The sequence below is a fragment of the Oreochromis aureus genome, linkage group 17 (assembly GCF_013358895.1).
Source record: "Oreochromis aureus strain Israel breed Guangdong linkage group 17, ZZ_aureus, whole genome shotgun sequence".
Lineage (NCBI taxonomy): Eukaryota > Metazoa > Chordata > Actinopteri > Cichliformes > Cichlidae > Oreochromis > Oreochromis aureus.
Genome location: NC_052958.1, coordinates 24,974,330 through 25,001,340, shown reverse-complemented (window position 1 = coordinate 25,001,340; position 27,011 = coordinate 24,974,330). Strand labels below are relative to the sequence as shown.

At 40.6% G+C, this 27,011-nt stretch overlaps 1 protein-coding gene across 2 annotated transcripts in view; it reads right to left on the bottom strand.

Moving 5' to 3' along the window:
• mettl11b (methyltransferase like 11B) overlaps positions 1-26,911 on the bottom strand; it is a 58,881-nt gene extending 31,970 nt beyond the window's left edge. Inside the window, exons 1-4 of one of the 2 annotated variants that reach the window (XR_005608786.1) lie at positions 26,541-26,911; positions 20,711-20,883; positions 15,709-15,961; positions 12,655-13,728 (exon numbers count right to left, since the gene is read on the bottom strand). Coding sequence is in view for 1 of the 2 variants with exons in the window: in XM_031740562.2 (XP_031596422.1) it covers positions 13,472-13,728; positions 15,709-15,961; positions 20,711-20,883; positions 26,541-26,736 (879 nt within the window). In the remaining variant the exon portion in view is untranslated. Of the gene's footprint in view, positions 1-11,371; positions 13,729-15,708; positions 15,962-20,710; positions 20,884-26,540 lie in introns of those variants that run through there. The other variant, XM_031740562.2, reaches the window with a different exon arrangement.
• Between the last annotated feature and the right edge of the window lie 100 nt (positions 26,912-27,011).

The window sequence follows — 27,011 nt, the reverse complement described above, 5'->3', positions numbered from 1 at the left end:
ACAAAGCGTAAATAAGCAATTAACAAACAGTCTTTATTTCTGTCTGTAGCCTCGTCCACTTGTAAGGCGAAACGTTTGTCCTTCAGCGCGTCAATTACTTGTTCTTTGATGTCACTTCAAATATCACATATGCAACTTGCAACTGTGTCATCAGAGAGAGGTACTGTCTTTAATTTTGCTGCATTTATCTCATCGAGCATAGTTGACACCATATCTAAAGCTGCGGGGAGTATGAGCTCCTCAGCTATCATGTGTGGTTTCTTGATCTGAGCAATTCTGCATGCGACTTTGCATGATGCCATTAATGCTTTGCTGTTTACTGATGCAGATTTTACAAAGCGTTTTTCATGCTGACGCTATTCTCCAAGTTTTCTTTGAAAGAATTCAAGTGGCTTATAGATGTCACTGGGGTGTAATGTCTCTAAGTGTCTTCTTAGAGAAAGTCCTGACACCCTTCCCCCACCTATCACTTTCATGCACAACCAGGTTCAGAGGCAAAAGAGGAGACTCCACTCAGGCAAGTCTGCTGGACCAGATGGGGTGAGTCCCCGTGTCCTCAAGGCCTGTGCCCCACAGCATTGTGGAGCCTTTCATAAACTGTTCATGTTGAGTCTGAGTCTGCAGAGGGCCCCAGTGCTGAAGAAGACATCATGTCTCATCCCTGTACCAAAGACGCCACGTCCCAGTGGCCCCCAGGATTACAGGCTTGTGGCACTGATTTCCCATATCATGAAGACCCTGGAAAGACTCATCCTGGACCAGCTCCGACCCATAGTCAGACCACATCAGGATCCTCTTCAGTTTGCTTACCAGCCACGCCTCAAAGCTGAGGACATCATCATCTACCTGCTCAATCGTGTCTACACCCATCTGGACCAGCCGGTGAGCATTCTGACGGTCATGTTTTTTTACTTTTTCCAGTGCTTTCAACACCATCAGGCCGACCCTCCTGGGTGATAACCTAACAGCGACGTAGGTGGATGCTTCTCTAGTGTCCTGGATTGTTGATTACCTGACAGGAAGACCACAATATGTGTGTCGTCCACATTGTGTGTCTGACAAGGTGATCAGCAAAAAAGGGACACCACAAGGGACTGTCCTCTCCCCCTTCCTCTTCACCCTCTACACCACAGACTTCAGCCACTGCACAGAGACCTGCCATCTTCAGAAGTTTTATGATGACTCTGCAGTGGTTGGATGCATCAGCAAGGGTGATGAGTCAGAGTACCGGGCTGTGGTTGACTCCTTTGTCACGTGGTGCGAGCAGAATCATCTGCAGCTCAACATGGCAAAGACCAAGGAACTGATGGTGGATTTTAGGAAGACCAGGAAACCCTTGAACCCTGTTTCAATCCAGGGGGTCAATGTGGACATTATGGAGGACTATAAATACCTTGGAGTACACATAGACAATAAACTGGACTGGGTTAAAAACACTACTGCACTTTACAGGAAGGGCCAGAGTCGTCTCTATTTTCTGAGGTGGCTGAGGTCCTTCAACATCTGCTGGACAATGCTCAGGATTTTCTATGAGTCTGTTGTGGCCAGTGCGATCATCTATGCTGTTCATGCTGGGGCAGCAGGTTGAGGGTTGCAGATGCCAACAGACTAAATAAATCTGCAAGGCCAGTAATGTTGTGGGTATGGAGCTGGACTCCATTAGGGTGATGTCGGAGAGGCGAATGTTGTCCAAGATAAAGACAATGCTGCATAATACCTTCCACCCACTCCATGACATGCTGGCTAGCCACAGGAGCACGTTCAGTGAGATTATCAAAAAGCACCACTGAACCACACAGGAAATCATTCCTTCCTGTGGCCATCTCCCTATACAACTCATCCATCTCCAACTTAACACTGTTAACACTGAAGTAGTTACACCCTTTTGCACACACTCTTTTCTACTCTGTAATATTCCTGTCAGTATTCTTGATATTTATGTATAATCACCTCTGTTAATCCTTGTATATATTAGTGCTATTTTTTTAACTTGTAAATCTGTAACATATTGTATCGTTTAATTAGTTTAGTCTGTTACTGTTACTGTTACTGTATTGGAGCAACTGTAACCCACACAATTTCCTTAGGGATTAATATAGTATGTTGATTCTGATTCTGATTAATCTGTTGACCCTCATACTGTCAGCTGCGAGTTTTCAAACATAAACTGCACACCAGTCTCTCCTCATCTCCTACCACATTCACCGTGAAATCAAGAGCAAGATACGCTTCATCATATTTCCTTTTTGGCTTATTATCGGCACTTGCCTCGTTTTTCTCAGATGCAACGTATGGTTTTCTTCTGCTAACTGTCACATGTCTCTCCTTTTTGATGACCATCCAAACCTGGGGCAGCAGCGGATGTGTATATTATTAACGTAACTGCCGCGAATTACTTTGTTCCGACGTAAAAATGATTCCGATGTTAAACATTAGTTCTGCATGATTTTTCCGCCAGGTAACTTGCGTCCCACCTGTCAGAACTCTGCACACCACCCGTGAGGCGTGCCACACACTTTGAGAACCACTGGTCTAATGGATGGGGCCATACAATGTTGGATGAGAACCTCCTTCCCTCAACCAGAAACAGTGTTATGGTTGAGGGAAGGAGGTTTTGAGGCATTGACATTTTGAAAGTGTTTCAAAACATACCACATAGGCAACAACTTTGTGAGCTAAAGAAGAAGTACAATATGGTCGTGGAGAAGCCTAGCCAGTCTTCAGCTCTCAGTCCAATAGAAAATCTGTGGAGGGAACTCAAACATCAAGTTCCCAAGCAGCAACCAAGAAATCTAAAGAATGTGTTTCTGTAAAGTGGAACAGAATTCCTCCTGAGATGTGTTCAACCCTTTTTCACTACAATAAACTACAAGAAATGTCTTACAATGTTTGCCATAATTATTGATACAATTATTTACCCCACTGTATGTGATTCCCTCCAAACACATATGATACGTACACACACATACACACACTTGACTCCCTGAAGACACCAAACATGCTCCAAACTTCTGCCTCGCCTGGCTCTCTGCTCTGACTCACATAGGAAAAAAAGGTTTAATCATGGGAGTAAATTGGCTCGTTGGAAAAATGATTCGTCGGGGCATAATGTGCATGTGTGAGCCATTTTGAGTCATTATGCTGTGATCTGAAAGGTTATAGAATTGAAACCAGCATGAGGCTGGAGCTTCCAAGGGCACCTAGAGCACTAGGCCTCGAGAGCGGCTCCACATGTTGCCAGACAGCACAATACCACAGCAATGCGGAGGAGGGGGACAGCTGCATGTACTGTGGGAAAACCTAATTGGGTGACGCTGCTTTCAAACCTCACTCAGAGCAATAAAATGAGGTGTTTGTTGTACCACATCACTCTGAATTAATGTATACACTTGTACTTTACAAACACACGCAGTCATGATTCCATCACTGCAGAGCACAGCACTGTAGCTAACTTTCAGTTCCTTATCTTCCCCTAACCCTTACCGCCACCTGCCCAACCCTAACCTAAATCTAACCATACCCAGTCTAGCTTTAGACTGGGAGTGAGAACCAGATAAATAATATTGTAAAACTTATATTAATCTCCAAAAATAATAATAAACACATTAATGAATCACATCATTGCATTCATCCTTTTCTTCTTGAAAAGGATGAACACTATTTTATTCGGACACAGCAAATTAATCATCGATTCACAGATTAGCACAGATCGATGTCAGTCCCTTTGTTACTGTGAGACAGAGGTCATTGAACATGCTCAGACAGACATAGTTCTGTTGACATTACTTAACTTCTTTGGTGTACTTTTAGAAATGTACATATGGGACTGAGTTCACCACAATCAGGTATTTTCTAGCAATAACATATGCTGAAAAAAGAGACACTTAAAGTTCTCCAAAAAATCTTTTGCATGAACTTTGTGTGTGAACATCCACAGTGATCTCTGTCTATTGGTAGAGGAAAAGTACTAATACCATACTGTATATGTTGCTTATTAAATCATGACATTATTATTCGTCTTATATGATAATGTAAAAGCAGGATTTTACTGCTTTACATTAACATATAAAAGCATGCTAATGTTTATTGCTTTATTTCAACTGCAGGCTGAAATGAAATGAACTGCTGTGTCGCTCCACCCAGGTCCACCCCTGAACTTGTCCCTGCACCCATCCCTGTTCCCAGGATGAGGGCATCTAGGGTCCATCCTGTCCCGTCATGCATTCTTGTTGTGATGGTCTACAGTTTCAACCTCTGCTCGTTGCCTTTGTCAGAGAAAACCAGAGCATCCAGGCAGCAAATTGTTGCTGTGAGATGACAGGGTTACCCACTGAATTGCCTTAGACCTAAGGAAATAGATAACCTACAGAAGGAGCTGAAATTGTCAGAACTGATTACAATGGGAGAACGGACATCCGATGAGGTAAGTTTGATAGCTGCGTCTTAAAAGAGCACTAGGAATTGTGATGAAATTTTCTTTGGATATAGAAGTATTTTATTGAGAGTTAGATAAAGAGATTAATGTTGCTCACAGTCATATGAGCTCAGCAAGCAGGTGGACAGTGGTTGCCTACGAACTCTTACTGGTTTTGTGGGGGCCTTATTCAAGGTTTTCACTAGGAGGGAGACACCAAAGTGGATTTTTCCCGAAAGCACACATGCAACCCTGATTGATACCTACCTCAGTTAGTGGACTTAAATGGTTGGATAACAGCTGAACAGGTGAAATAGTATGAAGTCATGACATTTCCCTTGTCTTTTAATCTTTTATTATAGTTCTTTTTGAGTAATTCTTTATGCATTAATATGCTAATTGTGAACAGTTGTTTAATATGTGACCACCTGAGGTTTCTGTTTGTTTTTAAACAGGTGTTCGGCAGTGGGAAGGCCAGTGGTTTAGTGGGGGTGCTGACTGTCACTGATGAAGCTGTGCCCATCTCTCTAAATCCTCTGCACCTTACAGATTTTACTGGAGGACTTCTGGGGAGGATGTACACCGGTGGTCGGTGTCCTGCATCACTGGAACTGTCTTTGCAGCACAAAATCCTCCAGACCGATGGGCTTGTGGAGCTCCTGAATAACACTTTGAAGGATGCAGGGTAGGTTATCACAGGAAAATTTGCTTCAGGTTCAGGAACGCCAGCAGTGCCTGTACAACAGGAGATCAAATACTTGTACTGCTTCTTTCATCCAGCTGTATTACTCACCAAGTGGTAAGGACCCTTTGTGGTCACACGACAAATGCGGACTTTGATTATGAAGTGGTGTGGTAGGACCGAGGAAAAGCCATACAGATTTACCACCTCAACCTCTTGCATGGAAAGAGGCCGAATCAAGATGAGTTGGCACCTGTAATGCCAATTTCCACCATTCCCGCCTCACCCCATTACTGTAACCATCTCACACCACCCCAGAGAACAGATCTTGCTGCATTGCAACAGTATTTTGCAGATGCGTTCTTCCCTCCGCCCTGTCACACCATACTCATAAAGCCCAATTTTAAAAACTGCCTCAGCAAAACGATGCATTCACAGACCTATAGGTTACCTGAACATAAAAGGCAAATAGTTTGGAAGGAATTGGCTGCTATGTTGGAGATGGGAGTGTTTGAAATGTTGTACAGTACTTGGTGTGGCTCCATAGTTCTTGTGTTAAAGAAAGATGGGTCTATAGGTTTCTGTGTGGACCACAAGGTAAACGAAGTGTCACAGTTTGATGTTTGTCCCATGCATGCACTGCTCATTTTTTCACACTGGATTTGACCAAGGGCTACTGGCAGATTCCCTTGTCTTCAAAGTCTAAAGAAAAGATGGCTTTCTCTACTCCATACACTGCATATGATACAACCTACCGGGATAATGTCATCATCCACAGTGACATCTGGCAGCAAGTTACTGAAGTGCTAGAGTCCTTGAGCCAGGCGGGGTTCATAACCAACCCGAAGAAGATTGCGGTTGGATGGAGGGAGGTACAGTATCTCGGGTACCACTTGAATGGTGAGCAGCTGCACTCTCAGATGGAGAAAGCAGCAGCTAGTGCATCCTGCCCATGTTCCAAGACAACAAAAGAGGTGAGATGGTTTTGGGGGCGGGCTGGATACTAACACAAGTAAGCATGTTGGGCCGGACTGCGGGGCGTGGTTTGTAGCTCAGCTGCAGGGGATGGGTGGCACAGAGGGTTCAGGGGGCGGTGCCAGGGGAAGCTGGCTAACACTGCTGGCAGACATCAGCCAATTCTGCCTCTACCATTTTACACAGTAGTATGCTGGGACTGATATGTGTTGCAGCAGATGACAGTGAGGAGCTGGGGAGGCAATGGCACAAACATTGCATAAAGTGAATAATAAAGAGTTATCATGAGCTGGGAATGCCGCATCCCATGTGTGGATTAAGGGACCAGATCAAGACAAATGTCGCAGAGACCTGGACTGGAAATAAGTGAAAATGCAGCCAATGGCCAAAGAAACACTAGACATTTAAGGAAGGAGTCCTTCAGAAGCCATCTAACACACTTAAAAAAATAGAAGAAAGTCAAGGGCTTGTGCATAACATATATGCCGTTATTTTAACTGTTATACTCATTTTGTTATACTAAAATACATTTGAAAGTAGTGCACACATGCTGTTTAGGTTGCTGAAATCTAAATCTCAGTGTCTCGTTTATGGCCAAGAACATGACCCTGCATCGCTCCATTATAATCACAGTGAATCAAACACACATATTCCATGCCGTTCATGCCAGTTCCAGATGGGAAGAAATTCCTCCTTATTTTGTTGCTATGAGTAATGTTTTCCATCAGGCTCAGCAGGAAGGTCTTTTTTTGGGAAGAGAAATTATTCTTTTTCAGTCAACACAGTTGCAGTAATCATTGGGTGTATTATGCAGAAGTTAGGACATTTTGTATGTGTTTAAGAACAGGCAGGATATTGTAATTTTTCATTCTTTGTTCAGTTTGGAGCAGGGGTCTGCAACCTTTAACACCCAAAGAGCCATTTGGACCCGGTTTCCACGCAAAAGAAAACACTGGGAGCCTCAAATACTTTTTGACATCTAAAATGAAGATAAAACTATATATATTGTTTTTTACTTTTATGTTTTGTGTGAACAACTAAGGTGTGTTGCTTATGAAATCCATGAAGTGCTACAGAGAAAATTACATTTTATTTATGTAATTAACACATTTTGAACTCTTAAAGAAATATAACAAAAGGAAAGACACCCAGCTGAACTAAAATGATCCATGTAGCAAACAAAAACTGTTGTGAGCCGCCTCCCTTATATCGCCTTTGGGCTTTTGGAGCCTTGACCTGACTTTTAAAAAATAATTGGAAAAAAGCTCTGTGCTGCTGAAAAAAGAAAAATAGATATTTGCAAAATTCTGCCTAAATATGTATTTTACCTGGTTAATGTGTGTGGCGGGGCGTGGTCTGCAGCGCCGCTGCAGGGGAGGCGGACACACCTGAGCGGCACCCGCAATCACGCCTCGCCGCCGTAACGTCTGCGCTATCTATGCTGTTGTGTTCGTATGTGTCGGGCTGTGAGCTGAAAAGCTACAGCCGGCTGTATGCGTACAGCAACCGTGTGTGAAAAGTGGTCAATAAAGAGATGCTGAAAAGCATGCTCATGGAAACATCGTCGGGTCTGCCGTGGTAATGTTTACAATGAGACTTCTGCTCCCGAACCTCTGTGCACAGCGTCCGCAAATCGGGGCTATACGAAATCAGTTTCATCTTTACGCAGGACTGTAAGCTGTCATCTGTGAGGCGTGAGTGGTGTTTGTTTTTAACATAGTTCATGGTGGAGAATAGCAGCTGACATAATGTGGATCCGAAGATCCATAATTGGCCTACCTGGGGTTAAAAGTCTTGATAAATGCACGGCGTTTCGGCAGGCATACCGGCATTTTGAGCGATGAAAAAATAATAAAATATAATTTTATTTTTATATTTCAACATCACAATAGTCTTCCAATTTAGAACTACAAGTTAAAAAATAACTAACATAAATAAAATACACTTCAACTAAATACTTCTAATGTATTTTCCCAAACCATGCAGAGCCGCACTATAAGGACTAAAGAGCCGCATGTGGCTCCGGAGCCGTGGGTTGCCGACCCCTGGTTTGGAGAATTAACTATTACGATCAGCAGCATCTGATCTAAGCTCCAAACCTACATTGCTTGATGAGATATTACACACTTAGGACTGCGCAGATACAGTCTGCATAGCTAATCCCTGTCCTGTGTAGTAGTAAAAGCCAAGTGAAAATATTAAAGAAAATGGCCCAAAGAGAGGATTCTTATTGTCAGTGAAAGTGTACCAACACAGGCTTGGCACCTGTTGGCTAGGCTTCCTCTGCTCATTTAAGTCACTGAAATGGATAGCTCCAATCTTTGTGCCTTCAGCAACTTTTAAAGCATTTTAAGTAAATGATATGATACATTTTAGGGCTTCTGTGTCGACATGTTTGTGCTTCAGTTTTGGTGAGTGAGATTCTAGTATCTTATTAATCTTTTACTTAACACTATATGTGTGACCATATACATTTCTTTTGCTCGCATTAGCTAATAACTAATTAAAAAGAAAAGAAAAACAGTAGGGCAGCAGCCAAAACTTTAACATAAAGGCTTTATAAAATCCTTATTCAATGTTTCTCACAGTGATTGATGAAAATGAAGTTTTTGAAATTGTCAAACAAAGTAAACATCAGAAATCACTGGATTGTAATGGTATTGATATGATAGTGGGGGGAAAAAGCTATTGAGGCTATTTTAAAACCATTTACATACATCTGTAATTTATCATTTCAGTGAAAATACATTTCGTGGTGTAATAATAGATGAAAAACTTAACTGGAGAGCTCACATAAGATATATTCATTCCAAAGTATGAAGAAGCATTGCAATCCTAAACGAGGCAAAACCGGTATTAGACTGGACATCACTTCATATTCCCTACTGTTCACTGGTTTCACCTTACTTAAGCTATTGTGCAGAGGTCTGGGGCAATAACTATAAAAGTACATTACGTTCACGTTTTACTCTTGAAAAAAAGTGGTTCGACTCATCCACAATGCAGGTTATAGGGATGATACAAACTCACTGTTCTTGCAGTCTGAGATATTGAAATTTGCTGATGTGAAACTCCAAACAGCACAAATTCTGTTCAAACCAAAAGATAATGAACGACCAGGTAATATTCAGAGTATGGGTTTTTTTAGGGGTTTTTTGAGAGAAGGAAGTTATAATTTAAGGGATGGAATGTACGTACTGCCAGAAAAAGCTTTTGTGTTTCTGTACGTGGAGTGAAGCTGCGAAACAGTTTGAGTATGGAGTTGAAGCAATGTCCAAACATAAAACTGTTTAAAAGAGTTATAAAAAAAAAAGGGAAAATGTTGAAATTCAGTGAATACCTCTGTTTAAATGGCCTGGTAAATGGCCTGTATTTATATAGCGCTTTTTTAGGAAATTTTATGATGGTGTATATATTATATCAGACATATGTTATTATTATTATTCCAGATTATGTCAGTAAGGAAGTTGATTAAATATTGTCCGATAATTTATTGCAAAGGGGTGGGATTAAATAAATGTGCACTTCTTCCCACTCCTTTTCGATATGTAACTGAATCAGAACAGCTGAAGCAATGCTGAAATGTATTAGCTTTATTTTGTATAGCATTTTTTTTCTCTTCTTTTCTTTGCTAGATGAACTTTGTATAGTTTTTACATAATCGAAATAAATTAGAAACAAACTAAGCTCTTATGTTAGGGTTTGTGGGTGGTTGTAGTTCGGGAGATAAAGTGGATCATCTACTAATCAGAAGGTTAGTGGCTGCTCCAGTCTGCATGTCAAAGTATCCTTGAGCAAGACACAAGTTGCTCTATGATGCATACACTGGAGTGTAAATGTTAGGTAGCAAGCACTTAAGTGGAAAAAAGTTCATGGGCATGTTGTATAAAGTGCTTTGAGTGCTCAAGTGGAGTAGAAAAGCACTATATAAGAATCAGTCTATTTAAAAATCAAAGGGTCCAATAAAAGAGTCCAAAACCATTTGTCTTCTTTTATATAAAGTCTATTTGCTGGTGGGGCGGGGCAAGGACTGTTTCCTCACAGCAAGACAGTTGTGGATTAAATCTTCTGAGCGTGCATGTTTTGTTTGTGCCTGTTTTGGTTTCCTCCAGAAAGAAAAAAAAGATGCTAGCTAGGTTAATTAGTTATTCTAAATGTTCTAGATTAGATGTGCGATAGATGAACTCACGTTTTTGAGCTGTCAGTAACACTAGTCTAGACTAGACTGAGAAGAACTCAACCAAGGTGGTTATGTATTTGTGTTGCTTTAAATAACAACATAGCTGTAGTCCTTTTAAATTAACAAGACTGGACAATCTTTTGTCTGTGCATCACTGGACAGTCACGAGAGCCCAGGTATATTGTTACTACAAATTGCGTTACAATAATTTCATATTTTCTTTGGGCAGTGCAGCATTGAATCATTCCCATCAAGTTAGCTTATGTTTCCCTGAATGCAGTTATTGCATCCAACTGAGCTCTCTGTCTTCCTAACATGCTCTCAGCCTGCATTCAAGCCCAAAGCTCTGCACTGTTGATGTGACTGGACAAATTAGTGTTACTCCAGCTAATGTATTCAAACTGCTGCCGAGTGGCTGTAGAGGACATTGAGCAGTATTAGAAATGATCGCTTTGACTGTGAGCGACGCTAACCACTCGTGAAAAGGTGACAGCACATTTGGCTGCTATTTGCTAGGGGAAAGAAAAAAATACCTCCAAGTTTAACTTTGTGGTATTTTAGATATTTAATTCATACAGGATGTGGAAAATGTGTTTGGTCTATTCACATCTTAAAAGAGTCATTCTGACGAGAGAAACATGCTACAGAGTTCATCTCATGCCATTGCCCCTTCAACACTTTAATGATTTTGTACTTTCTCAGTGCCAGCCTACTCACTGACAAACTATTCTTTCATAAAAAGCTCTGGATGGCGCAGCTCTGTACCACTCCTGTTGAGCGCTTGCACACACAAATATTAAATATTTGTGGTGACTCCTGGATGTGTCTTAAGCAGACAACATCTGACAGGCCTGAAATGAAGCCAGGGCAGATACGAAAACAGGCACTGTCTGTCAAAATCAGGAAATAACCCCCACATTCACCTCAAGGGCCCAGCTGAAAATCATTAGTTTAAAACAATGTGCTGCTTCTACTGTTAGTCTGTTGGCTAAGCTACTGTTAGCTTTCAATTTGACATTTTCTTTTACAAAAATGGTCCAGCTAAAACTAGTTCTCATATCAAAACAAATATGCAGTATGATTCACTAAAAGCATGGAAAACATGACACATCTATTAATCTGCAATATTACATGATAATTTATTTAAAAAAAATACACAAAAGCAAAAATATTTACAACTGACTACACTGAACAGAAGAAAAATGGTTTTAGTGGTTGTGTTTGATCAATTTTGTACTTCCTAGAGAACTCTAGTGTGTCTGCTCAGATTTGGTTATAAAAATGAATTCAGTTTATTATTTTTAATAAGGATTTTAACAAAGAGAGGAGGTCTAAAAATAAATTTAAGGACTGTAAATGTCTTGCAGTTTGCACTCAGATTACAGTCAGTCCAGCCAGACAATATCTGTGGTGATATTCAGAAATAAATAACTATGATCGAGATTTGGAGAGCTTATCTGATTCTGCCTCCTTCCACTGAAACTGTTTGTCAAGAAACTACACAGATGAGCCCTTCCTACACAGAAAAAAACAACTAGCATCTATACAATAGGATTACTTGAGGGAACTCTCGAAAGTCTGCAACAATACAATACAACAGAAAAAATTGGTATATTACACTAGATTTCCATGTTAACAATGCTGACATCAGCACAAATGATCTATGAAACCAATGCAGATGTCATTATTGGGGACCAATGCTAACATCAGCATGAAATATCAGAGTTTTAGTATTACCCTTGCCCTTCGGGGGGAGTTGCAATCCTTGAGTGTGCTTGGTTTTTTCTTTTTTTAAAATTAATATCTATTGTTGCTTTCCCCCCCCAAACGACTAAACTGTCTCCACATCAGCTCTATAAACATGCCAACATGTGCTGTAAGAGTCTATGTAATTTCAGACGGAGATCTGTCATCCCTGTTTTACACGCAGATCACAATGACTAATTAAACTGAGAAATGAAAATACTCCCAGTTGGGATGTGATTCATTTGTAAATTTCCACTTTGTTATAACAATGTAGCATTCTAGTTTGATGCTGTTTTGAATGGCATACTGCTCTGCATTTATCATATTACTTTATGCAAACAGTTAACTTTGACTGGACTGAAGCTATGATAAGGTTAGCTTGGCTAAAAAGTTAAAAATTGTTCTGAGGAATAGGCTTGCCCAAGCTAGGTGCCTGACCTCTACAGCATTTTCTGGTTCTTTATGGTGCCCCCTAGAGACAAAGCAAGTACAAATTCCAAAACACAATGGAAGAGTTCCAGCACAATAGGGGCAGTGTTGAGCTTCTCTCTAAACAAAGCACACTGACTGTTAGCTAACGTCAGATTTGACTCCACCATAAACCAAGCGTTCATAGTAATTAAAAACAAATCAGACAAACAACAGTTTGCACATTACCTTTCTTAGAAAGCGTGGTTGTTCTATCATTGCAGCTGTTTCCCGCCGGTATCCAACTCCATGTGTTTGCAAGAAACTTGCCATTTATTTTGCAAATCAAGCTAAACACTGCCCCTAGTGTCATGGAGCACTTCCGTTGTGCTTTGGAGTTTGTACGAGCTTCGGAGGTCGTACGTGTTTTGGAGTTTGTACGTGCTTTGTCTCTAGGGGCCACCGTACCACTGCATGCAATCCAGGTTTACACATAACTTCCATATTGAGTTCCAATCTAGATTGGTGTGGAATAATTATTTAAAAAAGAAAAAACAATATGCCATTTTCCAGACAATGTATCGATATACATATTACAAGTTTGTGCAACGTTTTTAAATCTTAAATGATCCATATTTGGTGTTGATGTTTGATTTAGTTAAAAACTTAAACTAAACTCCAGTAGTAAATAAGGATGCATGTTATTCCATTGTTTTAGTCTGAACCATAAGGTCAAGATCATTGATGTCATAAAGATATAAAGAGATCAAAGTATGAATCTGCTGACATACGGGATGCTTCTGTCTTGGGTATACTGTGGCCTTAAGAAAAAAATGTCCCAGTCTCCATAAAATCCCCTTTGTTGCCATCATGCTGTCCACATTGCTTTTTCAACATTAATAGATGGATTACACTGCTAAGATTTCTAGCTATGTTGTTCTGCTTTTCAGCAAAACAGCAGAAAAAAATCCTGAAATATCAAGTGAATTCAGCTATGAGCTGAATTTTCCTTTGTGTTTTTAAAGCAAACCACAAGCTTAAGCTGTTTGCACTAAAATTGTCTCTTCTATTTCATAGCAATCATCCAGACAGGCATAATGATCTCAGGGAAGCCTCCCTGTCTCTCAACAGCCAGGACCTCCAGTCCAGCCTTGGCAATGATGGTCTTCATGATGTCCAGGTGGCGGCTAATGCTGCTATCGATGGGGTCCAGCTTGCAGCCTTGCCTAGCCATATTATCCTTGATTATGATAACACCATTTGGACGCAGACTCTTTTTGCAGCGAAACAAGAAGTTCATCAGGTCCTTGTCTGTTAGGTGGCCTAAAATGAAAGACAGGGGAAAAAAAAGTCACTCCGAACTGATTTATTAGTCACTGCAGAAATCATTTTCATGTGACTGTTAAAGTCCCCCAATAGAACTATGGAAGACCAGTGACTGTGATCTCACCCAAATGCAGACGCCTTGAGTCAGAATAATCTTAACAAAAGTCAAGTCGTTTATTAAGAAGCTAATCCATTAACAAAAAGCTAGACATGAAATACAAAAGGAACTGAAAACTTCAAAGTACAAAAAATAAACTGGGAAAGATACTATGAGGTACGAGGAGCTCGGAGACATTAGGCAACATGAGCTGACGCTCAAGGACAAAGGGAGGATGACACAATATATTCATACAGGAGGGTGATTAGGGGAGCAGAGACGCTGGGATACACAGCGGTAACAAATTAGACATAACAAGACAGGGGAAGCAAAACTGAACATAAAGCACACGAGACAGGGGACTATCAAAAAAAATCAGGACGCACAAACACTGAGAGACTAAGACAATGTGAGCTTGACGCAGACGAAAAGTAAACAAACATGTAGACATGGCAAACTTAACATGAATGACACTAAACGACAAAATACAGATATGAGACTAAGATGGCAGAAGGGGAATGCCAAAGGGAACTAATAAACCTAAAGTTATCTAAAATAAACTAGAGATGCATAATATACAAGGAAAACAATATGAGATCGGAATAATTCATAAGCGCAGGGAATCAAAATATAAAAATAGAACCTAGGAACATTTTTTAAAGAATTTTAGGATCTTCTGTTTGAAAGAGTGCAAAATGCATCAACACAGTATGGAGGACATGCAAGAGTAAAGGACACTGGATTCTAGTAAAAAATAATAATAATAATAATAACACAGCTAAAATAATTGCCAAAAAATGTACGAAACTGTTCCCATTTTCTGGTTTACTTCTTTATTTTCATAGTCTCTTCTCTCATGTCCATTATATTTAGTTTTGCTGTGCTTGTCTTGTTTTCCCTGACTAGTTTCAGTTGTGTACTACAGTTGTGTATGGTGTTTCCCATATCCCTGAAAATCTTGTGTCTATTTAAAGCATTTTAAATACATGTTTACCATGTTCTTCTTGTTGTACTGCTGCCTACTGTTACTCCCCCTGTGTATTCATGGCTTAGATTATGTTTTTCTCCTTTGGACTTTCCACCTGTACAGTATTTCGTTTGTTTCCTGAGTCTGCATTTGGGTTCTCACTTCGCATAACATAAAAGAATGACATGACAAGACCAGATAATGAACCCAGCAGACTATAAGTTGCTTGAAAAGTGGCAGGTGGCTTTTCCCTTTTTGGGAAGGACTTTTGAATTCATTTTTAGGGGGACTTGTCTGGCCACAAGGGTAATACACGGAGTTCAGAAATAAGAATCTTTGCTTGCTCTTTAGCACCAAAATCCAAAACAAAGCTTCAATAAAGAGCATGAATGAAAATGACAAACTAAATGCAAGTATAGATTCAATTCACAGTGCTAGTTATAAGCCTCACCAGGACTAACAAATCGTGATTTGAGGCTAGCTGACAGCAAAAGCTGCTGCAGTGATAACATTTATAGTACTATGGACGTCGGCTGACCTGCCAAATTTAGGCTGACAAAATCACTCTTAGTCTGCAGAAGTTTGCAGAATTACAACAGCATGCAATATATTTGGAAAAGTTTCATTTTGTATCTGTATTTTATATCAGCCAAAGATAAGGTAGATAAAGTGCAAGGGTATAAGTGCTTTCTGTCAAGGGTACATGGGCAGTAACTTAGAGGACAGCAGTTAAGTGACAAGCCATTGTACCTCTAAAAGTATAAGTATAATGAGGTACTTTAGGTACTTATGAAGATACCATATCTTCATAAGTATACAATTTGAAGCATCATTGTACAATAGATGACAATTCAAATCTATCAATACACCTGATCTTTCATGAGCAGAGTGTATAGATAACCTTCATACTTACATGCCACCCATTGCATCCATATGACATCATACTTGTTTTGTGGAGGTGTGAATTCTTGCAGATTGTAGCAGTAGTAGGTCTCAATACGGTCAGCATCGTCACCCAGGTACTCCTCATGTGCATGGAGCAGGAAGTGCTCCATCATGTCTGCCATCTCCAGTTTCTCAAACACAGGAAGGAGCACACCTTTGGCTACCCGCCCGATCCCAGAGCCACAATCCAGAGCACAGTGGGTGCCCGCCTTACCGGGCCCCTGTTGTTAAAAAAAGAAAGAAAAAGAGAGGATAGACTCATATAACTTTAATCAAATTAATTTTGAAGGATACTTAGAGTGTAAAGGTGGGAAAATGCAGACTGTCTATAAAGCAAATGTAGTTATGAAATGAGATTTTCAATTTTACAGAAAACAAAAAGATGCTTAAATCTTTCTTGTTCTTCTAGTAGTGCATTATTATCATGTCTAAATCATAAAAAGTTACATACTTTATTTTTTATGTTACCACGTGTCAAGCTTTAATGCTCAAAAGTACCAAACAAATCAACCTCAGTTCCTTAGGGTAACAAAGCAATGAATTTTACCACAAGGGAATAGAAAGTCACCTCACTTGACTTATGCTGGTTCTCTTCATTTGGTATTCTGACCTCACTACAACCCCTCCACATCAGGGACCCCAGTTTATGATTGTAGGAAAGTATGGGGGCCCACAGGAGCTCTGTTACAGGAAGCTTCTTGGTTTCAGTGAATTACTGCCATATTGCTGTGTGCTTATGTAGCTCTCTTTAATCTGGATGTGTTCTAAATCTTTTCCTGCCACACTCCTTTTTAATGGAAATGTCAGGTGTAAACAGAAGCTGTTCACAGCCAGGGAAGAGACTTTGGAAGAGAATAATATGTAGCCAGACACACACATAGATTTTTGACTCATCATTCACCATCTTTACATTCAACTGATGAGAGTGCCATGATAAAGAAACCACCGCACAGCAGTTGTAGGTTGAGTGCTTTTATTTTCAGAATGTCCTTGCAGCAACTTTCCAGCTGCCCTCCTCCTGCTTTATGCCGCGCACAGTTCTCTCTTCTGGTCCCAGTAACATTCTCAAATGGGGAGGCATAATCAGATGTCTCCCCACATACCCTGCCGCATACCCCCATTACCTGACTTAGACTGGAGAGCCATCCAGGCCTAGCCTAGCTGAGCAGGAGAGGAAATCAGTCACAACCATCTCCATCCCTGGCCTTTGGACCCCCTGGCTGGGGAGCCAGATGCCACCAGGTGATCCGGACGTTGGCATCCTTCATGCGATGGAGACACTGCAGTTCCATCACCCATCCGAACAGAGGGTGAAAGGGCAGCCCAGGAGGTAATAATGAAGGAGCATTGTTGATTGCCCACCGGAAGGCCAGGCACTCTTTCTCTACTGTGTTGTGCCTAGTCTCCCACTCTGACAGTTTGCTGCTAATATAAATGATCGGGTGGTCAACTCCCCCTTACCTGCTGGCACAAAATGGCCCCTAGCCCTCTGTTCGATGTGTTTGAAGAATAAAAGGGAGGGAGAAGTTAGGCGTGTAGATCAGGGGTACAACACAGAGAGTCTTCACCTGCATGAACGCTGCCTGGCACTGCTCGGTCCTCTGGATCACATATGGGGCAACCTTTCCAGTGAGATCAGTCATGGGGCTGGTCAGGTCCTCAAAACCAGGCACAAGCTGCCAGTAGTAACCAGCCAGCCCCAAAAACCACCACTTTTTTGGTTTTGGGATGTGGGCAGGATGCAATAGCTGCTGATTTAGCCAGCAGCTACCTGTGGATGCACCTGCCCAGCTCCCAAGTGTTGCCCTAGATACTGTACCTCCCTTCATCCAACAGCACACTTTTTCGGGTTGGCCGTGAGTCCTGCCTCAGGGACTCCAGAACCATGGCTACCCGCTGCACATGCTCCACCCAGGTGTTACTGTGGATGATGATATCATCCAAGTAGACGGCAGAATATGCAGCATGTGGATGCAGCACCTGCTCCATGAAGCACTGGAAGATGGCTGGGCCCCTGAACAAGCAAATGGTACAAACTGTATAGAGTGTTGAAGGTTGTTTTTTCCTAGGACTCAGCTGACAAGGGAATCTGCAGTAGCCCTTGGTTAAATCCAGTGTCTTGAAAAAGCGAGCCATGGCACTCATCAACCCAGGGCATGGGGTAGGCATCAAACTGTGACACCTCATTCAGCCTCATCAGTCAACACAGAACCATATAGAACCATCTTTCTTCACCACAAGAACTATGGGGCTACACCATAGGCTGCGTGACTCTCCTTTTACCCCAATTTTTAGCATTTCAGCCAATTCTCCTAGAACAATTTGTCTCTTATGCTCAGGTAACCTATAGGGCTGTGAATGCACCATAATGCCAGGCACGTTACAAAATGGTTTCAGCCTCTCTCCATGCTTTTAGGAGGCTGAGGTGATATACCTGTGTTGCCCATCCCCTGTCTGACCATATCACTTTATAATCACCCCCACTCACCATATGACCACAAAGAGTCCTTGCCACTTGGCAAGCAACTTTAAGCTAGAAGAAGGGAGTAATACAACCCTTTATCTCCCAGTGAAAATTGCCTGAGTCTATCTCCTCTGTTGTACAGATGTAACTAACATTCCTGGGCCTCGAATAAATTTTACCGTGATAACCTCACAAATGTGTGCATCTTTGCTCTCAAGTCCAGATTGTACTGAATTTCATTTTTAGCTGTGCTTGGACCTTTCTTCCCGGACCTTTTTCTTTAATTAGATACAGCACCCCACACGACTTTCTGCGAAAAAGTAACTGAAAGGGAGAAAATCCTGTGGAGGCCTGGGGCAGCTCCCACACTGCAAACAACAGATGGTCTAACCAACGATCCCAATTGCATTCATCCTCATGAATGAACTTACGAACCATGGACTTTAAAGTCTTATTCAGCCGCTCCACCAGCACATCAGTCTGAGGGTGATAGATGCTTATCTGAAGAGATTTGAACAGTAATCAGTAATTTGTGGAGCTCTTTTAGTGTGCAAAACATGAATGATGTGCCCTGGTCAGTCAGTATCTCTTTTGGGATGCCGACTCAGGAGATGACCTGAAACAGTGCTGTGCCACAGTCTTTGCAGAAATCGTGTGCAACAGCACTGCTTAGAGAAATAACATTGTATAATCCACCAGAACTAATACAACTCCGGTGAAACGGCCCAATGAGGTCCATGCCAATGAGTTTACTGGAGCCAGTGGGACCTTATGAGAAGGCCCAGCCATCTCATCCTCTCCAAAGTCAGCATTGGACAACCCCGCATCACCAGTGAATGCAGCACAGACACTACATGCCGAGTGCAGCTTGTGAACACTTCCCCACACACTGCCCCAACAGGTTATTAAACCCCATCCAATCTGTCCCCAGAATTAAGGTATGCGTCAGCCGTGAGATAATTGCAGCCTTCACACAGCCTTCCTGTGGCTGTCCCCATGCACACATCTAACCTCCACCCACTCTGCCTTCAGCAATGCCCCAGGCCAAACCAGGGTTTGGTGGGACAGGGTCTGCATAAAACCCGAGTCCACCATAACCTGGTGGACGCATTCAGACTCCACAGCATTCCTTCTGACATGATCTCTGACTAGGGGCTCCAGTTGAGCTCTCGTGTATGGGAGTTTTGCACTGAGGTCACTCTTCAGTGCAATGTCTCCTCCAACCTGTCAATATGGCACTCCAAGCTGGTGTGGGTAGAATACGCCCACAGCTCCATGACCTCTGCTGCTATGGGCCTATTACCCTTTGAAGCATCGTTTGGCTAGTAGCCACCTCATTCCCAGCCATCGAAGGTGAGCTCACTGTACCCTCAGATGTCCCCGCCTATGAACATTGCTCTCTGTATGGAGTCCAAGAAATTGGCTCCCAGTTTCATTGGCCTGTTTGAAATACACTAAATCATTAACCCTGTCTCTGCCTAGTTGAAATTGACACAGAATATGAAAATTCACAATGTTTTCAATATCTTCAGTCCACTGTATACATTAATTTTTAAATTGCTGCCCCGATTTCCCATTTTCTTTATGCTTTTTGAGCATTGTAATTTTATATAGTTATATTACTGCTAGAAAAAAGGAAGGCCTCCAAGTGTCTGTAGTTCCTTTTAAGCAGTCTTAGGAGTTTGTAAACAAAGGGCATGTAGCCTGACTCCCTGTCTACAGCAGCAACACACACACAGACAAACCCAGAACATCAAAGAAATCCTTTCCTTGTCCACTGTGCAGAAGTTAGTGCTGTTTAAAAAAAAAAAAAAAAAAAAATACCATAGTACAAAGTGATTACCAGCTGTTGGCTCAGCTCACTCTATGAGGCTGCCATCACGACTCCAGTACAATTAGAATTTGCACTGAGGCGCCACCATCATGAAACAATAATTTGTTTTGTACAGTCAGGATGACAAATTTCTCACCAAAAATAGATTCTGGCATGTACACTAAGAGATACCTACATATTCAAATTGATATACTACAGGACAATAAGCAGAAACTACGGCAAAGTACATCCAAAGCATATACTTTAAAGCTTCTCAGATTTTAACCCTGTCATGCATGAATTATGACAACCTCAATCAGGATTTTTTTCTCAAGTATTTTTATTCATCTTTAGGCATGAAAAGATGAATAAAAATACTTGAGAAAAAATTCCTGATAGAGGTTGTCATGATTCATGCATGACAGGGTTAAATAACAATAATTACAATGAAACAAGTCATAGTAACATTAAACGATCAGTGGGTGGCAGGGTATGGAGTGACACATCAGTGTCCAATGCGGTGGTTTATGTGCAAGAATACCATCAACACCCACACAAATACAAGAAAACAGCCTTTGAATAGCTGTCCACTGTAGTGACCACTATGCATGAGAGAGTTAATGTGGAAATGTCCTAGATTTGTTTTTGCTTCAGTTCTGTTAACTGAATGTGAGGTACTAACTTTGGACTTACCACGAACCTCTTCAAAAACTGAAGGGAACCTTCCAGATCAACATTGGATATTTCTACGAAATCTCCCATCATGCCCTCCTCTGAGGCAGGAACATCCTCGTAGAACTTCTGAGCTCTGTAGTAGAACTGTTTCTCTCCTTTGATGTACTCGCAGGTGACCGGGAACAGCTTCACTGTTAGAACACATGGACAAACATAAAGGATACCGGGTGACCTATCATAAAACCCAGAACGTTATTTGAACACAATTGTCTGGTTCTCTTCTGTCGCTTGTAGCCTGCAACATAAAATCTGTGATGACCATCTACACAGACTGTTTATTACTATTCAATGACAGTTACAAGACTCATCCTTTAATGTGTCTTGTATTCTGTACAAGACACAGAATCCCAATAGTCCAATATTTCCCAATATTTCTGAGCTTCAATAATACTCGTGTCCTCATCAAACTATGACGAAACGTTTGAAGTATAAGATACAAATATTATTGAGGACCAGAATTATGTGAGACTAAACATTGAAACATTTGGGATAAGGGTGCAGTAAGGAGCTGCAGGACAGAGAAAAAGTTCTGGAATTACACTCACAGCTTTCCCCATTTTTAGCAGCAACTGTCACAACCACATCAGGCACAAAATAGGCATGGTATTTCGCTCTAAATATAGTTCAGTGGCGCTATAGTTAACACCAACACCTCACAACAAGAGCTGATGCCAGTAAATTATAAACATTGCCAGTATTTATTCCTAGTTTCTGTTTTGTAATGCTTCTTGTGTTCTGCAAAAATCTATTATATCCATTCAGTTCTTTCAGATTACCTAATCTTTTCATGTAACCTGTGGTCACCCTCTGAGGTGTTTGTGCCCTTGGTTGAGGGTGAGTGAGAATGCCATTGCCAACACTCCAGACTTCAAACTTATGTTAGTTTTTAGACTTCACCATCTCGCAAAATTATGCTATAGCGATAACCCATGTGTTACAATAAGACAACACGTTACATCAACACATGTAATGAGCTATAGTGGGAAAGTGTTAAGAAGTTTACCAGATATTAATTTATAAGAACGATGTCTGTTTTAAATAATGATCAATTAGTTCGATATGATTATTTTGATTGGTTTGAGTTTTTCCAAAGCATTACAAAGATGACACCAGACTGCTCTGTATGAAGATGATTTCAGTCTCAAAGGAAATGTAGAATGATAATTTGATCACTACTATAAATAGGGATGTGGTGTACTATTCCTACACTCAGCTCAGCTGTTATATGGTACATGATAACCCTGTGGTTGAGTCAAGTTACTGTTGTGAATTTACAAATGTTTAAAACTAATAAGTTTTATTACTGGGAGGCTGATAATAGAAATGTATACAGTGTTGAAATTGCGATATATCCTTCAAGAAACTTTATAATTCGCTTTTTAAACTATCCCAGACTTCCACTACTTCAGCTCTACTGAGCTGAAATAAATTCTGAAATAACTAAACATATTTCCTGTAACTAACTTAGTAACAAGTTGTTTCGGGGAGGAGGCTGAGGGAAATGTGTCAGTCTGATAACTAATAGTACGATTCATGACATGGTGGCTTAATGATGCTGCACCTGGCCAGGCTAACTAAAATAAGATGTAAAAGCAGACAAATGTGGTTATGACCTAACATTTTTCTCACAGTACCAGCTTTGATTAAAGCACCTACAACTGGTGTTTACTTGTCATGTTATCCCCCAGGAAAGCTTTCAGAGGAAGTGTAAGTATAGAAACATCGAGAAAAACGAAGAAGAACTGAAGACAGCTTGATAACACACTTGTCTGCCAATCAAACTGTACATCTATCTCACACCTTGAAAGTGCACCAGCTCATTAGAAGCTGATCTTGGACTTTCTGTGTAACAGAATACTTGTTTAAATGATACAAGGTATGAGGATTAATCTGTCACGCTGTTAGTAAATGACCTGACTGCAGCCGTCTGATGGTAGATCAGACGGCATAGCGCTGTCTGACATGAGTAAGTGCTCCCATGCTTGATATGCCATTCCATTAATGGTCCTTGTATCAAATGAATGGTAAGAAAATAAGACACCTTTGAGCCAGAATGACCAACAGCTCAAGATCTCCTGTTGCTGCTGTTCAACCCCTAATCTCGTGATAGACATAAGTGCACTCTGGAGATGATTAGCTATTATTTAAACTGTTAATGCACTACAGTGCTTTGAATGACACTTTTTTTTAATGGATGTACTATTTTCTGTAGCTGCTTGGGGAACTAACACAATGATAAGAAGGCATTTTATGTAAATTCTCCAACAAAATTCTTTCTGCTCTTTCTGTTGTTTGCAACATCCCCAATGAGTTCCTGATGAAGACTTTTAGGGTCCTGTTGATCTCATATGGTTCTAGGCATTTCAAGATCCACTGAGTCATAGGCTTTCTTGTAGTCAATGAGTATTTTTTTTTTTTATCTCAAGTAATATTAACAGGAATTTCTGTTTGCAAATAGTAAAAGTCTTTGGGATAGACTGGAAGCAGAAATATGCAAATACAACAGCTTATTGCACAGTGGTGTTGTTTGTTGTTGTTTAACAGGGAGTCACATGCTTTTTATCTTTTAGTGATAGGTGCATTGCAATATACTGGAGGTGTATGCATCAGCTCTAGTGTGACCATTACATGAAAATATCCACATCAACCTTCTCTCTAAGGAAAGATTTGTACTATTACTGTCCACTTTATTAGGTTATCTTGCTTGTACCAGGTTGCCCCCTTATGCCTTTACTTTAATAAGAAGATTTTACATAATGTTGAAAATACCAGAGCTTTTGATTCATTTTGGCATGATAGCATCACGCACTGCATGTCCTGCAAACTATACATCTGCACTGATCAGTCATAGGGGAAATTTATCTTTAAGGGGTTGCTGCTATAAAGCCTGAAGCCTATAAAGCAGGGGTCTCAAACTTAAATGAGCTGTGGGCCACTGGCAGTGTCATCTCTGCTACATTGGTGTAGCAGAGAGGGCTACATTGGTGTTCAAGTAGTACAAACAAACAAACAACGCAAAAATATTTCCAAAAATGTAGTGTTTTTCCTTGTTTTTTAAAATTTTTAAAATGTTGTATAACAAGGCAAAACTGCAAACATGAGCACAAATATTTTTTTCTCACTCTTTAACTGAAGCCTTTCATTGAACTACCAAATAAACAAACTGGTACTCTCTTTCTGGCCAGACACGGTGCAACACTTCTGCTATAATTTTGTTCGTATTAATAAAATAAAAATGGAGACATAAGTGTACACATTAGTTTTTGACTGCTAGTGAAAATTGTTTTCTTTACAAACAACTCTCTTACTGAACTAACACAGCCAATCTCTCAACATGTTTGTACTCTCTGCTCATATTGCTTTCATAATAAATCATTTTTTGCTTTTTAAGAACTTATTTTAACATTGCACTCAACAACAAACAAATCCTCCCTATCAAAAAAAGGAACTTCAAGGGCCAAATTGTATTATATTTCTTCACGTCACTATACGGACCACAAGTAGGGGTGACGTGGGCAGCAAGGTGCCCCCGGGCCGCGAGTTTGAGACTCCTGCTATAAAGCATCTCTGACCATAAAGGTGATTGTCAGAGTTGCAAAAACATGTACTGCAATGGTTAAGTAGGGAGAAGACCTATATGTAGGATACCAAACAGTCAGTCAGTCGAAAATAAGAGATTTATGAAGTCAGACACGTGCTTTCAGTTACTAAGTCAACAAAACAGTTAGCAGAAACAAAAACAAAAAGGTGAACTAGTCCAAAACACATAAGGAAGAAGCCTATGAAGGTGAATGCCAAAGCAATAATCTCAGATAATCTGAAAACATCTTGAGAATAGCTAGAACACTTGACTGCAGTAAGTCATGAAGAAATTAAACCATAGATGTCCATAAATTACAATGTGTGTAACAATGAAAAATCGCATAGGGAAAAAATATTGAATATTGAAAAATATTGACCCTTATTTTAATTTATTTAATACCTTGTACAAAAGCCTTTTTTGGTGATGACAACTTCAAAACACCTCCCGTATGGAGAAACTACTTGCTCAGGTGTGATTTTGGCCCATTTTTCCTCGGTCTTCAAAACCTTTAGGTTCAGTGGGCACCTTCTGTGAACTCTGTTCAAGTTCCTTCCAAGACTTTCAATTGTACTCCGGGCAGGCTGAACTATTCTAGCAGCTTTATTTTCTTTCTCTGAAGCTAATAGAGAGTTTACTTGCCTCTGTGTTTGAGATCATTATCTTGCTGAAACATCTACCCATATTTCATTTTCATCATCTTGTTAGATGGCAGCAAATTTTTATCAATAATGTCTCGGTACATTTTTCCTTTAATCTTTCCTTCAGTAAAATGAGGCATGCCAGTGCCATATGCTGAAAAACCTTAAATGCGCTTCAACATGCTTTTTCTTCAGCAATGGAGTTTGGTGAGCGTGAATACAGGCCATGGTGGTAGAGTTCATTACTTATTGTTTTCTTGTACCTGCTGATTCCAGGTCATTTTGTAAGGTCCTTGGGTCTGGGACAACTATTCTAATAATTCTTTTCATTCCTCTCTCTGAAATCTTGTGGGGAGCACCTGGTCATGCCCGGTTTATGGTGAAATTATGTTCTTTCTACTTCCGGGTTATGGCCACAGCAGTGCTGACTGGAACCTTTGGTAGTTCAGAAATTCTTCTTTAACTAATGCCAGTATGTTTTGCAAGTTGCAAAGGTCTTCAGAGAGCTCATTAGTTTTACCCATCATGAGATGTTTCTTGTGGGAAACCTTGGTAATGAGACACTATTTGATAGGCCAGCTATTGGGACAAAACCAGCTGATATTAATCTGCACTAAGCGACAGGATTTCTTTCCAATTACTGATAGATTTCAGCTGGTGTCCTGACTTTCAGTGTCTTTTGTGTTCAGTGTTCATATTTTTATTCACATTCACATTATTAAACATAACTTGATTTATGGACATTTTTTGGAGTTCTTTACATGCATGGACTGATTGTGCTGTCTGTGAAGGTTCTCAGTCATCAAGGTCATCGTAGACTAAGGAGCTTGGAAAGAAAAGCGTCTGGACTTCTTGAGTTGCTTGAAGACGTTTCACCTCTCATCCGAGAAGCTTCTTCAGTTCTAAGGGTCAGTGGTGGAGAGTCCCAGATCTCTCCACCACTATATATGTATATATATGTGTGTGTGTGTGTGTGTATATACACACACACACACACATATATATATATATATATATATAGGTGGAGAGTCCCAGATCTCTCCACCACTATATATATATATATATATATATATATATATATATATATATATATATATATATATATATATATATGTGTGTGTGTGTGTGTGTGTGTGTGTGTGTGTGTGTGTGTTGTTTGTTTTTGTGTATGGACATACTGCAAATCAATTTCCCATTGGGGACAATAAAGTTACCATTGAACCATTGGAAAGAGGTAAGTTAACTAAATCTGAGAACAAGCCATAGTTAGAGGTGAATCCTGGCATTCTAGGTAACTGTAGTGGTGGTGATGCAGGACTGAAAGTCATACAAATCAATATTTACGAGTAACAGTCTAGATACCCTCTAAGAATTAGGATCAGCATTATCCGAAGGAGTTTGTAATGTGCCGTGAGGTGCAGTAAGAACAACCTTTTGTTATTTTAGCTATTTCAGCAACCTGACTTTGGCAAAACATGGGTATGAAAAGAAGAAAAGAACACATCACACCTGTCATGAAATCAACATTCAAGAAAAGATTTTAGGACATTTCTATGACCCATCTTACCCAGCGGAGTCTTCTCTAGCAGGTACAGGTAGCTGGCAAAGAACTCACTCCTCAGTGTGTGGTGTAGGTGAAAGGACATGCTGTGGCGACACATGGTGTCATCTGTCCCTTTCCAGCGGTCCCTGAATGCCTGGTGAGCACCCTTGTACTCAAAGTTTGAGGAGCTGTTATTGTCATTTTCAAGTGTAATCTCCATTTTGTCCTGTTGGTCTTTTTATCCAGAAAGATCTTGAAGAGCAATGGTACAGCAGAGAAGTCTAAAAGACTGAATACTATGGTGCCCGTTTAGGATACTGTTTCTCCAGCTGCTGCTATATCTGTCTAGCTGAGTGTTCAACAAGTCTCTGCCAGTGTTCAAATAACCGGCAGAGATCTTTTTCACAGGCAGCACCCAGGAGGTCCCACCGGATTTACAGATCACCTGCTAGAGACACAGACTGTAAAGAAGTGAGAAGGGGGCAGGGCATAAAT